Genomic DNA, 14,094 nt, shown 5'->3' with positions numbered 1-14,094 from the left:
TTTTTTTGTTTTTTGAGACAGAGTCTCGCTTTGTCACCCAGGCTGGAGTACAGTGGCTCCATCTCAGCTCACTGCAACCTCCGCCTCCTGGGTTCAAGTGATTATCCTGCCTCAGCCTCCTGAGTAGCTGGGATTACAGGCACGCATCACCCACCCCCAGCTAATTTTGTATTTTTTTAGTAGAGACAGGGTTTCGCTATATTGGCCAGGCTGGTCTCAAACTCCTGAGCTCAAGCAATGCACCCACCTTGGCCTCCCAGAATCCTGGGATTACAGGCATGAGCCACTGCTCCTGGCCTGTTCACTGTTTTTAGATGTACAGTTTTATGATTTTTGACAAACATATACTCATGTAACTACTACTACGATCAAGATAGAGAATATTTTTCAGCACCCTAAAACATTCCCTTGTGCCCCCTTTGTAGTTGGACCTAGCTTTTTCCCTAGCCTCAGCCCCTGGCAACCACTGATTTGATTTTTTTTCTCTATAGTTTTGCCTTTTCCAGAATGTTATATAAAAGGAATCATATAGTATATAGCCTTTTGTTCTGTCTAGCTTCTTTCATTCAGTATAATGCTTTGAGATTTATCCATATTATTGTGCGTATTGGGTAGTTCTTTCCTTTTTATTGATGAGTAGGATTCCGTTGTGTGGTTGTACTGCAATTTATCCATTCACTTGTTGTTGGACCTTGCATGGTTTCCAGTTTTCAGTAATTATGAATGATGCTGGTACTTTCCCATATGGGTCTTTTTATGGACCTATGTTTAATTTTTCTTGAGTAAATACCTAGGAATGAGATTGCTGGGTCACTGTAGCATTTTGATATTCGTTATCTCATTGGGATGCCAAAGTTTATAAGGGAAAATCCAGGAACACCATTCCTTTTTTATGACTGGGAAACCGAGACTCAGGGTTACAAACAGCTTATGGGCTTAAAACCAGATCTTGTAAGTCCAAGTCATTTGCTATCTTTACTAGAATATAATGTTGTTTTCAATGGTATTTCCTTGTTTTATTATAGCAACAGGGTTAACAAATCTCTCAGATCTTTGCAACAAGAATGGAAATATTTATCAGTAACTGAGAGTCAATATTAATAAGATTCTTCCTCAAGTTGTTAGTTTCCATTTCTGGCCTAGAAATTTGGGAGTTCATACAATAAATGTTAACTCTTAAAGTCTAATCTTAATCTTGGATAAGTATCCTCCCCCTCAATTTATTTTGCATAAATAATTAATATCTCACCAGAGTGTCAGTTGTACAGTCATGGCACTGTGTAACAACATTTTGGTCAATGGCAGACAACATATATGATGGTGGTCACATAAGATTATAATACTGTATTTTTATTGTACCTTTTATATGTTTAGATATGTGTAGACATGCAAATATTTACCATTGTGTTATAATTGCTTACAGTATTCAGAACAGTAACATGCTGTACAGGTTTGTAGCCTAGGAGCAATAGGCCATACCATATAGCCTAGGGTTATAGCAGGCTCTACTACGTAGGTTTGTATAAGTATATACTGATATTCATATAACAACAGAATTGCCTAAGGACGCATTTTTCAGAATGTATCCCTATCCTTAAGCGATAAAGCGTGACTGTATATGGAATAAGATTCTTCTCTAAAGATGATTGAATCTGTCTTCTGGCATTTAAAAATTTGAAATTCTCTGTCATATTGAAGGTTTTCCTTAATATAAATGTAGTAAAATACACTTTGAATGATTAGATTTTTCCCTCAAACTTTTCATCCTGCCAGACTTTCATTTCATATAAGCTTTTAAAACAGTTTGCCAAATTCTCTCTAAATACTCATGCTGGTCAATAGAGAGTAGCTCAAATGTATAAATTTCAGTTTTCCATTTAGTGTAAAGTTTTAATTTTTTTCCATCATAAAATTATTGAACAATGTGTCTACCAAACTTTAAGAACATCTAGCATAGTTATTTACACATAAAACATGTCTTATACCATATTACCTTGCCTCTAACATGCAAGAGCAGTGGTGGTAGAAAAAGCCTTGAGTCAGAAGACCTTGTTTCAAAGCCGCAGTTGTGTGAACTCACAGAAATCATAAAACCACTCATTCTCAGCCTTCTCTTCTGCACATGAGGAACAACCACACTTTCTCTGTGACTTGCAGACTAGGGAAGCAGAAGATATAGTCATTAACCAGCTGAAGCGACAACAAAAAAAATTAAGTATTACATTCCAAGTCACTGGTTTTGCAACTCTTAGCCAATGAGTCCAATTTTACATTTACAAACAATGATTAAACTTGGGCAATAGCATTTCTAGTTGTATTCAGGTACTGAGAGTGAAAAATATAATAATGCCTTTGATTAAACGACCTAAAGAATTATCTAAGTTTAATTATAGGCTTATTCTTTCTAAGAGAGTAATAACTGTAATTATTAAAATATTAATTTAATGAAAAATAACTTTTATATTTCTCATTTTAATGTTTACAAAACAGGAATACCTAGCCATAACTGGGGTCAAATTCTAGCCACTAATTGAATGAAGTTGTATAAATTTCATGACTTCACTTAAAAAATAAGGATAATAACGACATGAATCTTTATGAGATTCAAGACAATGCATATAAAATACTTAGCACAGTGCCTGTAAGGGTTAAATAGAACCCATTTAAGGACTTTGGGGGAGGTGGTGGCAGTAAATAATTGGAAGCATTGAGTCAGTCTTTATTTTGGACTTCAGGGAACTTGGTGTTTAGTTTTGATCACATGTTCCATTCAACTGAGCAGAACCCAAATTTAGTCATAGTGAGGTTAGTAAAATATATAAATAACCCAGTCCAAAGAGAAAATTCTAAATTTCAGCTCTACCATATTTTCTGTGTAAGGAGTGGAGACTTTGAAATAATAGTAAAATAGAAACTGATGAAGTTTATGAAGGCGATAAAAAATGAGAAAGTGGACAAGGTGTGGAAAGGATTAAGAATTTAATCACTGTTTCTGAATTTTGGCACATTGATGTACTATTATGCACTGATTAAATTATGTTGACAGATTTTTGTGATAGAGAAATGCTATTTTTTTAGATCAAGGTAGTATATAATCATTATTTTGTTAGACATGCATAGGAATTTACCAAAGGGGGAGGAATTTAGGGTTCTTTCTTTTTACTCTAGTAGATATTTTCCAAAGTCTTATATAATTAAATAAATACTTTTAAAATTTTGGTAAAACCTTTCTTTTTATCTTGACTTTAGCCTTTCTGGTTATAGAAGACATGTGTTCTTATAACTGAAACAACTAGGGGTAAAGTTTTCTTTTTTTTTTTTGAGACAGAGTCTCGCTCTGTTGTCCAGGCTGGAGTGCAGTGGCCCCATCTCAGCTCACTGCAAACTCCACCTCCCGGGTTCACACCATTCTCCTGCCTCAGCCTCCTGAGTAGCTGGGACTATAGGCGCCTGCCACCATGCCCGGCTAATTTTTTGTATTTTTTGGTAGAGACGGGGTTTCACCGTGTTAGCCAGGATGGTCTCGATCTCCTGACCTTGTGATCCGCCCGCCTCGGCCTCCCAAAGTGCTGAGATTACAGGCGTGAGCCACCACACCCGGCCTAAAGTTTTCTTTTTAAGTATTCTGAAGAACAGATTCTGCTTGATTTAAATGGGGCAGTTTTTATGTTTTTCTGTAATCCTTGTTTCATCACTGAGAGTTGTTCTGAGTTGTTTTTTCTTTTGTATTTTCAATACTTGAGTTCAAAGCACTTTACAAATGTTTATTGTATTTAGAAACATTCATCCTAACTGCAGCTTGCTTGCTGTTAAAAATATTATACATTTCTAAATATGTTCACAACCAAACATTATTCAATAATGTGATTTTTAAGGGCATGTAGAATGAATAGAAAAGAATGAATTACTTGATGAGCTTCATAAAGCTGCTATTTATAATTATTTGCATGTGGAAATTCATTGTTTCAATTTGTTTCTTGACTTAAAAACAGTAGTCATAGAGTAGACATATTTTTGCTCTCTTGATTTGCAGTAAGACTTTAAATGCCATCTGTTAAATTTGCCTATTATATTTCTCCTGAAAAGTAAGAGGTGTGTTTTTGAAAATGGAAAAGGCACAAATGCTGTTTTCAGGCACAAACTCTGTTTTCAAAAGGTCGGTTTGAGGAGCTTGTTTTTCATATTTGCCAGTCTCCTAAAAAGAATGCTGACGTGAATTATGAAGAATAGAGAGTATTTGATGTATGTGGAGGCTCATTTACCCAAATTATGAACATTTCTTAATTTATGGTGATTAAATTTCTGCTTTATTAAGACAATGGTTTTTTAGTCTTTTCTGTAGTAAGATAGAAAGAAAGAAAAATATTAGCCAGGATATTGTTGTTTGGTGTCCAACAAGTTTTAATAGTAGTTTTTACCATTAAAGTCTTAAACTGGATTTTTGTCTCTTTAATTGTACAGTAATGAAAGCTTATCTCTGTTGTTTCCTTCTTGTTTCTCCTTACCATAGCTTTTCACGTTGTATTCTATCACTAAATTATAAAGCAGTAAGCATATGACTACAGCATATTACTCTCTTACACCAGTATGTAAAAGTGCAGGACGGGCATCTATTAAGAGAGTGTGAAATACATTTAATCTTCAGAGCTAGATAACCTGGGCAAGTTCAAGCAACTTTTAAATAGGCTGTTAGTTTTAACTTTCCATTTGTTCACAGTAATCTCATTTTCACCCACCTTTTCATTCTAGTTTAAAACACTTCACAAATACCTGACAGTAAAAGGCATAATGAATGCTTCACAGACTCAGATTTCTCTAATGGGAACCATTAAATTGACATTCATTTAAAAAAATTATTTGGCATAATATACAGTAATTCATTTAGCAAGCTACCATTTGGAAGCTGCAGAAAAAGGAAAGACTGTATTCTTTGAATAAATTTGTTACTTTTCTAATTTGTTTCTCCTGAGTTAGTTTAGTTAATAATATACATACAGGTTGAGCATTTCAAATCCAAAAATCTGAAATCCAGAATGCTCCAAAATCAGAAACTTTCTGAGCATCGACATGACATCAAAGGAAATGCTCATTGAAAGACTTTAGATTTTTGGATACGGAATGTTCAACTGGTATAATGCAAATATTACAAAATCCAAATAAACTCAAAAATCCGAAACACTTTTGGTGCCCAGCATTTCAGATAAGGAATACTCAACCTGTATAAGCAACTAAGATAGTGAAAGGATATTTTCTACATATAAAGTAAATTAAAATTTTTTAAAAAGCTTTATTTCTTGTGACTAAATGCTAACCTTTATAAATCTAAAAAAAAAAAAAAAAGATTGTTAGTACTCTTATTTGATGCTGTTTCTAAAAAGTGTGTACTCAGAAAATGTTCTCTTACTCCAAAGACAAAGTATAGCTTTGGCAACTCTTGTTTTTCTACATTTCCAACTAAGTTTGAGCTTATCTGAATCAGGCATCACCAGTTTTGTGATGAAGCAGCTATACTTCTCATTAAGTCTCTGCCCTTTCAGTCCCTCTCTTTCTAATAGGCCCAGCAAAGTTACCTAATGTCTATGTCACATGAATGCAGCCTGAGTGTACAAAATTCTGCAGTACTAAAATATTACAATGTGCATATATTAGGTCACACATATACACTTAACATCAAACTAATGAATTAGTTAGAAAATAGCACAAGTGTTGATTCTTGAAAGTGCTGTATAATTAGCCAGGGGACTTTTGGAGACAAAAAACAACAACAAAACCCAAGGAATTAAAATCAGTGCTGCAAAAAATGTCATATTAGAATAATAGGCTGACTCTAATAGTGTAGAAATATAATAAGATGAATTTAATAGGGATAAATATTATGATCTGTGTTTACATTTTAAAAGCACAGTATTGAGGTACAGAAATGAGAAATAATAGTTATATTGCACTAGTTAATTTTTAAAAACATGCATATCAATAGCATTCCATTAGGTCTCAGATTTTTAAAATCTTACTGAAATGATTTGTTGGAATGGTTTGAAAGTAGCACAGTTGCTGACAGCATATTGCTACCCCAAACAAACAAATTTTAGGCTTCTTTAATTTTAAAAACTAGTGTTCACAATCAAGGAGGTAAGCGGGATTCTCTCCTTCTTGGCTGGTTACATTATGCCATAAGGAGGAGGAGCAGGGAAGGGGGGGATGCGGATGATGATGATTTAAGATTACCACACTTTCACCTAATGACAAAGCTAATGGCAGGGTTAACATCACGTCATGGGGAACAAGTGAAGAAACCATGGGAGTATTTGATCTAAAATGAGGACATGGAATAAAAATAGAAATCATTTTGTTTTAAACAGGGCTTTTTTGGTTGGAAATAAATAAAGCCTACTCCAATTGATATGAATATCTCAGTGAAGAATATCTCCAACTGATAACAGTATCTCTAAGAACAGGAAGTGCAGCTGGCTGCAAAGGACTAGAACCAAGAACTAGAGCATTATTAGGAATCAGAGTGGCGTCTTCCCTCCCTTTTCTTCTCCTTGTGACCATGAATGGTGCCATGAATGGTGCTTATCTTTGGAAAGTAGGAGTGGGGGGCCACAGGATAATTTTTTACCTCTTATTTTGAAATGGCCTCCCCAGCACCAGCTTTGTATGATCCCCTAGTTCGAATTCCTAACAGAGATTGACAATTATCTATGTCTTACTTCCAGAATCTGGGAAGACAATCTGATTGACCAGCTACAGTCTGTTTTTTACCTGTGTTCCAATTATTTGTAGCCAGAGAGAAGAAAGATCATATAGTTCAAAACAGAGCTGCAGACAAACAGGGTGGGAATCAAAGGCAGGTGGCAGCCAATCAGGGCAGACATTCCAAACTGTCCAGTGCAGGTGCCATGAAAAATTAGAATGGCTTTGTTGAAGAGAAATTATATTTGGAGGAGGGGGGTCTTAAGGAGCAGGCTTCTGGGAATCAGGCTTCAGTTCAACAAAAGAAAACACTTAAAACTTTATAAGATTAGGATCGGCTACTTTGGATCATTAAGTTCCTTGTCAGCTGTGGGCTGCAATGGCCATATGTTGATGGAACACTATAGAAGCGATTCAGGTGTTAGATGGAAGGATGATTTTGTTGACCTGTGAAGTTCCTTCTAAGCCTGAGAGTAAAATCAGTTTTGTCATAAGTTATTTCCACCAAAATAATAAAATATTAATGTTTTTCTTATAAATATATATGGTATCTTAAACCAGGGAAAGCAAGTAATCAGTGGTGGCTATGGAATTTCCATTTCAGTTGGGTTTGTTCAGGACTGGCAGTCTGGTGGCAGGGGGAGGGCAGGGGCAAGTGCTAAAGAAATTGCTTTAGAACTTCATGTACAGAGCAAGCTATCTTAGCTCTTGTGGAATAACAAACCACCCTAAAGTTTAGTGGGTTAAAACAATAGCCATTTATTTAACTCTTTCTTGTTTCTGTGGGTTGACAGTTTGAGACTGGATCAGCTGGGTGGTTTTCTGGCCTTATTCCCATGTCTGTTGGCAGCTGCTGGTTGGTTTGAAGCTGGCTGATCTAGGATGGCCCCAGGTGGACTGACTTGTCCACATGGCTATATCCTGGCTTCACGTGGCAGCTGGGCAAAGTTCTAAGAGAAAGTGTGGATGTACTCAAGGCTTCTTGAGGTCTAAACTCAGAAGTGACATAATCTCATGTCCACCAAACTCTGTTGACCAAAGTGAATCTCAGGATCACGTAAATTCAAGAGGTCTAGAAATTGACCCTGTCCTTTGATCAGAGGAGCTGCGAAGCTACATTGCAAAGAGGGGAGACCTAGAGAGGGGAATAATTGCCACCTTCTTTGTAAATAATCTACCATACCTAGCACACTGTTTTCTGTATCATGGAACAATAAAAATAGAGTTTCCAAAGTTCTTTTACTCACGTTTTACATATTGAGGAGCCCTACAAGTTGGCTATTTGTTTAAATTTGGACAATGAATATAATAGCTGAGAAGCAGGTTTTGTTCTTGTACTGAATTATTCGTTGAGGTGGTGTGGGTAGTCAAGTTATGGGTTATAAAATAAAATATTTTCCTTATTTCAAAATAAGGTAAAAGCATTCAAAGTATGTTCACTGAATGTCCAAAAAAAATCTATGTGACATTGTAGATATTTATGTTCTGATGAATAGTTAATAATGTTGAATAAAATAATGTTGAATAAAAAATTATGTCAAGAATACATTACTGTAAATGCAAATATGGCAGGGTTTTTTGCTTAAAAAGTAGCAGTTTTATATATAATTATTTGGAATTTGAAGTTTAACATCTGTCTTGTTTCTAGGAGCTCTGCCAGTGCCGGCCGGGAGAAGGCAACTGCTCCTGCTGTAAGGAGTGCATGCTGTGTCTTGGGGCCCTTTGGGACGAGTGCTGTGACTGTGTTGGTAAGTTGATACCAAGGGAGACTTCTTAATATTTCTTATCACAGAATCCTTGGCTTTAAGAGACTTTAAGGAATATAAATGTAGTTTATGCACATAATCAAGTATGTGTGTGAGATATAGTAAACACACAGAACATTGTATTTTTACACTCAATTGTATTCAGTAGTATTTACCTATACATGTATTTAAAAGTGCTTATCCTTGGGAAGTAGGAATGGGGAGCCAAGGCAGAATGTTTAACTTTTTATTCTGAAAGTTTTTATACTGTTGAATTTTTTATAAGCAGCAGCATTTTGTTTTGTTTTTAATAAGAAGTAGGTTTTATAAGAAGAAACATTCTCCAAGATGTGTTAAGTAAAAAAAGTCAGGTTCAAAATTATGTTTATAGAATGCTATCATTTGTGTGTTAGAAAGAAAACTTACGTGTGTGGGAAGAAACACCTGTCGGCCCTTCTCTGACCAGTTAACTCATTTTTAACTTTTAAAACCCCAGTTCAAGTATCCCCTTTCCTTGGAAACCTTCCTTATTTGACTGATATAGAGGATCCTCTATGCTTCTGAGAGATCATTTATTGCATGCTCCTATAATTGTTGTTTTGTATGTTTTTTCAACAGAGTATCAACTCCTTAAGAACAGGAATATCGTCATATTGATCTTTTTTACATTATCTTTTATCGAAATAGGCTATATGCATATACTTTTTAAGTCACATAGTACTAAAACAATCCCATCTCACTTCTTTCCAAGCCAACACGAGTGCTGTGACTGTGTTGGTAAGTTGATACCACGGGAGACTTCTTAATATTTCTTATCACAGAATCCTTGGCTTTAAGAGACTTTAAGGAATATAAATGTAGTTTATGCGCATAAACAAGTATGTGTGCGAGATATAGTAAACATACAGAACATTGTATTTCTGTGTATTTCAACTTTTCAGCGTTGCACTGCTTCCATAATTCTGAATAATAACCCTATACTACTCTCTTGATTCTTTGATTTTAGAAACTATCAGTTGACTTCCTCTTATGGTAGACAAGCATTTAGTTCTCTTATCTCTTAATCTTCCCAATGTGATTTTATCACTCCTTCTAGTGAAATCAGTATTTACCTTAATAATCATTCTAATGAATTAATAATATTATATACTCATTTGATGCATAATAATGTAAGCACTAATTAATTAAATGAGTTACCCCATTATCTGTCTTTCTGTATTTTGGGTGTACGGTGTACTTCTTGAGAGATTTCCTAATCTTTTCACCCTTGTATTAATTTTTTAAATTTTTACTTCCTTTTTTAATTTCCAAGAGCCCTTCTCTGATTGTCCCTTTTTAAGGAACATACTGTTCTTGTTTTATATGTAACATTTTTCTTATCTTTCTGGAATTCTTAATTGTACTGTTTTGTGGTTGCTGTTGAGTTTTTTCCTTCTACTCCTTGCATGGTTTCCATTTTCTCAGGTGTCTGGTGACCCTTGGCTGTCTATTCCTTTGTAGAATTTAGGTACTCCAAAGCGGACTGGGAGTACTTAATCCATGGACAGGGCATGGAATCTAGTTTGCCTCATGAAAAGGTGGTTGGAGGATGAACTGCCTTTTTCACTGACGAGCCCTCTATTTCATGTCTATAGATCTTTCCCTTTGGGGTTGCACATTTTTTCTAGAGAAAGATCTCCTGGTTTCCTGCTGGGGTTGAGGCTGGTGTAAGGGGCAATATGCCAGGCTGCAAATGTTCTGGGAACCTGAGGGGTGAGGTCGCAGTAAACAGTAAGCATACTTTTATTTACTTTCCTTGTTTTGTTCCCATACTCATCTCTACCCTTTGCCATTTTTGGCATTCCCAGTCCAGGGCCTCTTTGGTTTAATTTCTCTAAAGAATAACTCTCTCATCTCCTACAGTTGTGGAAGAAGAGACAGGGACCTGAAGGTGTAAATACCCCACAGAATAGGCTTGCCTCTGCCACTCTGGCGCCTCCAGCTCCTGAGTCTCCTCAGGGTTCTGTGGGGTGCATGGCCTGTGTGAAGACTCTGCTCAGTCAGGTATCTTTAGCTCTTAGGTTCTCCACAGATAGGGTTAGTGTTTCCATTTCTTGTTTTTCTTTAGTGTTTTGTAGTGAATTCTGAGAGAATGGGGGGCAGAAGTATCTTTTCCTCTGTCCTCTTATATTCATCTTGATATCTCTAACAGCTAGCTTTGAATTATTTTAGGTCATTAACTGTATATTAATTTAATATGTACAATGAACTAAAAAAGAGGAAATAGTCATCTTAATCTCTGATATACACACATAAGATTTTTTTTTGAGACAGGGTCTTGCTATGTTGCCTAGGCTGGAGTGCAGTGGTGTGATCATGGCTCACTGCAGGCTCAACATCCTGGGCTCAAGCAGTCCTCCTGCCTCAGCCTCCCAAGTAGGTGGGACTGCAGGCATGAGCCACAACACCCAGCTGATTTTTATAGTTTTGGTGGAGACAGGGTTTCGCCATGTTGCCCAGGCTGGTCTCGAACTCCTGGGCTCAAGTGATCCACCTGCCTCAGCCTCCCAAAGTGCTGGGATTACAGGCATGAGCCAATGTGCCCAGCCTCACACATAAGAATTTAATTTAAACATGGATGCCAAAATACACAAATGAACTTTTATTAATAGCATTGCCTAAAATAATGTGTATGTATGTGTGTGAGAGTGTTTGTGTGAGTGTATGAATGTGAGTGTATGTGTGTTATATTTGTGTGTGTCTTAACCATCACACCATGATGACAGTGCTGTTCAGCGTCTTCTTTTAGGAAGAGAGTTCTGCATTTTTTTCCACTGAGAAAGAATAATTATACATGCTTATATCTCTACAATTTTAGAAGCAACTGGTATGCTTGCAGGCTAGTTCTCATTTTTTTAAAAAAAGCTTATTTACCTTTAAGGGTTGGATGTCCAGTTTTAAACTTTGAGTAAGTTCATAATGTAATTTTATCTTTCATTTTCAATTAAGTTAATCTTTCTACTTTCTAGGATAAAATTGAGATATTCCAGTTCTATTTATACAGCAATCCTCCTCCTTGTAGGCAGCTCTCTTCCAAATTAGGCTCTCTTAACATCCTTTGCAAACCTGCGGCTGCTCCTCCTTCCTAAGTTGAAATAGTCCCCATACTTTTCATGGGTGGGGCACAGACCTCTGAGAGAACTCAAATTAGAGTGCAGCCTTCCTTTCCTCTCTCATTCTGTGGACTTCAGCCATACTTTCTCTAGGAAACTTTCCCCTGTGGCTCCCTTGTATAAGAGCTTCTCTTTTCTGATTTTTTCTTAAGGTAAGAGTAACCACCATAGTTGATTTTAATCTTTGCTGTCCAGCATATTCCTGAAATCCTGTGGGTTTTGGATCCTAGATCTCCACCCACAAGCTCTTTCTTCTTTTTTTACTGTTTTTACTTTTCCAAATGTGCACAAAAATAGAGAGTACAGTGATCTGCTATACGTACTACCTGTTCCGATAGTCATTAATACATTGCCAGACTTGTTTCATCCATTCATCTGTTTGTTGGTATGTGTCTCTATCTTCCCCCACAACCTTTTTGTTTTGCTTAGGTATTACAGAGTAAATCATTTCACTATTATCCCTGAAGTCCTTTAGTTATACATCTCAAAAAAAGAGTTTTTACATAACACAATGTCATTACTATGCCTAATGTAATTAACAGCACACCTTTATTTTATTTTTATTTTTATTTTTGAGGCAGAGTTTTGCTCTCTTGCCCAGGCTGGAGTGCACTGGCACAATCTTGGCTCACTGCAACCTCCACCTCCCGGGTTCAAGTGATTCTCCTGCCTCAGCCTCCCAGGTAGCTGGAACTACAGACACACGCCACCATATCTAGATAATTTTTTGTATTTTTTTGTACAGATGGGGTTTCACCATGTTGGCCAGGCTGGTCTCGAACTTCTGACCTCAAGTGATCTGCCCTCCTCAGCCTCCCAAAGTGCTGGGATTACACGTGTGAGCCACCGCACCCGGCCATTTAACAGTACTTCTTTAATATCGTCTAATACCACTCAGATCATACTTAGATTTCACTGATTGACTAAATGTTTTTTACAGTTGTTTTACTCAAATCAAGATCCAACAAAGATTACTCACTGTATTTGGTTGTTAGATTTCTTAAGTTTATTTTATTCTAAAACAGTTTCTCTTCCCCCTCTCTCCCATCCTTTAATATTCCATTGGCTTTTTGAAGAAACTAGTCAGTCATGATTGGTTTCTTCAAAATAAACCACATTCTGGATTTGGCTGATTGCTTCTTTTGGTTATTTAACTTGTTAATTGGTCTTTTCTATTTCCTATAGTCTGGAAGTTAGATATAAAGGCTTGATTAGATTGAGGCTCAGTTTTTGGGAGGAGGGAACACTGGTACAGTGTACACAAAGGCAAACAATATCCAGACGTCCTGCTTTTAGTAATGCTAAAATTGATCCCATGAGTTCCGACGGTGAAAGTCTGACCCCTTTGTGATAAAGGTCCCCATCAGCCTTTCACCCGGTGATTTCACCCCTTCTTGATGACCATTGCCTGAGTCAGCTACTTCATTAGAAGTTGTAAAACAGCCAGGTGTGGTGGCTCACGCGTATAATCCCAGCACTTTGGGAGGCCAAGAGGGGGCGAATCACCTTAAGTCAGGAATTCAAGACCAGCCTAGCCAACATGACGAAACCCCGTCACTACTAAAAATACAAAAATTAGCCAGGTGTGGTGGTAGGGCACCTGTAATCCCAGCTACAAGGGAGGCTGAGGCAGGAGAATCGCTTGAACCCAGAAGGCAGAGGTTGCAGTGAGCCGAGATCGTGCCACTGCACTCCAGTCTGGATGACAGAGCGAGACTCTGTCTCAAAAAAGAAAAAAAAAAAGAAGAAGAAAAAAAGTTGTAGAACAATGATTTTCTGTTTTTATCATTACTTCTGCAGTTATTAGCTGGAATTTTTCTGTATAATGTAAATGGAATCCTACACTACTACATAGTAGCTTAAAATACATTTTAGAACAACACGAAATGATGAATGATTTAATAGTAGACTCTTTAATGGCATTAAGACATTGTAACTTTTGATTCATGTTTAATGTGCATTAAAAGTTGGATTCTGCCTAAGCATGATGGCTCATTCCTGTCATTCCAGCACGTTGGGAGGCCACAGCAGGAGGATCACTTGAGCCCAGGAGTTCAAGACCACCCTAGGCAACATAAGGAGACCCCACCTTTACCAAAAATAAAAATTAATTAGTTGGGTGTGGTGGCATGCACATATGGTCCCAGCTACTTGGGAGGTTAAGGCAGGAGGATTACTAAGCCCAGGAGGTCAAGGCTGCAGTGAGCTCTGATTGCACCACAGCACTCCAACCTGGGCAACAGAGTAAGACCCTATCTCTAAAAAAATTTTTTTTAAATAAATAAATAAATGTTGAATTCTATGGGAAATGTTAAATTATAAGAAAAAATTGCCTGAGCACAGTTGCTTGTGCCTATAATCCCAGTACTCTGGGAGGCCAAGGCAGGCGGATCACTTAAGTTTGAGACCAACCTGGACAACATGGCAAAACCCCGTCTCTACAAAAAATACAAAATTTAGCTGTGCATGGGTGGCATGTGCCTGTAGTCCCAGCTACTTGGGTG

The 14,094-nt window shown here is 37.0% G+C and overlaps 1 protein-coding gene across 2 annotated transcripts in view; it reads left to right on the top strand.

The window, feature by feature from the left end:
• The window catches only part of TWSG1 (twisted gastrulation BMP signaling modulator 1), a 67,357-nt gene that overhangs the window by 16,893 nt on the left and 36,370 nt on the right, over positions 1-14,094 (top strand). For both annotated transcript variants that reach the window (XM_063653904.1, XM_054460966.2), the window contains exon 3: positions 8,342-8,441. In XM_063653904.1, the coding sequence (XP_063509974.1) occupies positions 8,342-8,441 (100 nt within the window). The remainder of the gene's footprint in view (positions 1-8,341; positions 8,442-14,094) is intronic.

This window comes from Pongo pygmaeus, chromosome 17 (assembly GCF_028885625.2).
Source record: "Pongo pygmaeus isolate AG05252 chromosome 17, NHGRI_mPonPyg2-v2.0_pri, whole genome shotgun sequence".
Classification (NCBI taxonomy): Eukaryota; Metazoa; Chordata; class Mammalia; order Primates; family Hominidae; genus Pongo; species Pongo pygmaeus.
The sequence above is the reverse complement of the archived record's forward strand: the minus strand, read 5'-3'. Positions and strand labels throughout refer to the sequence as shown.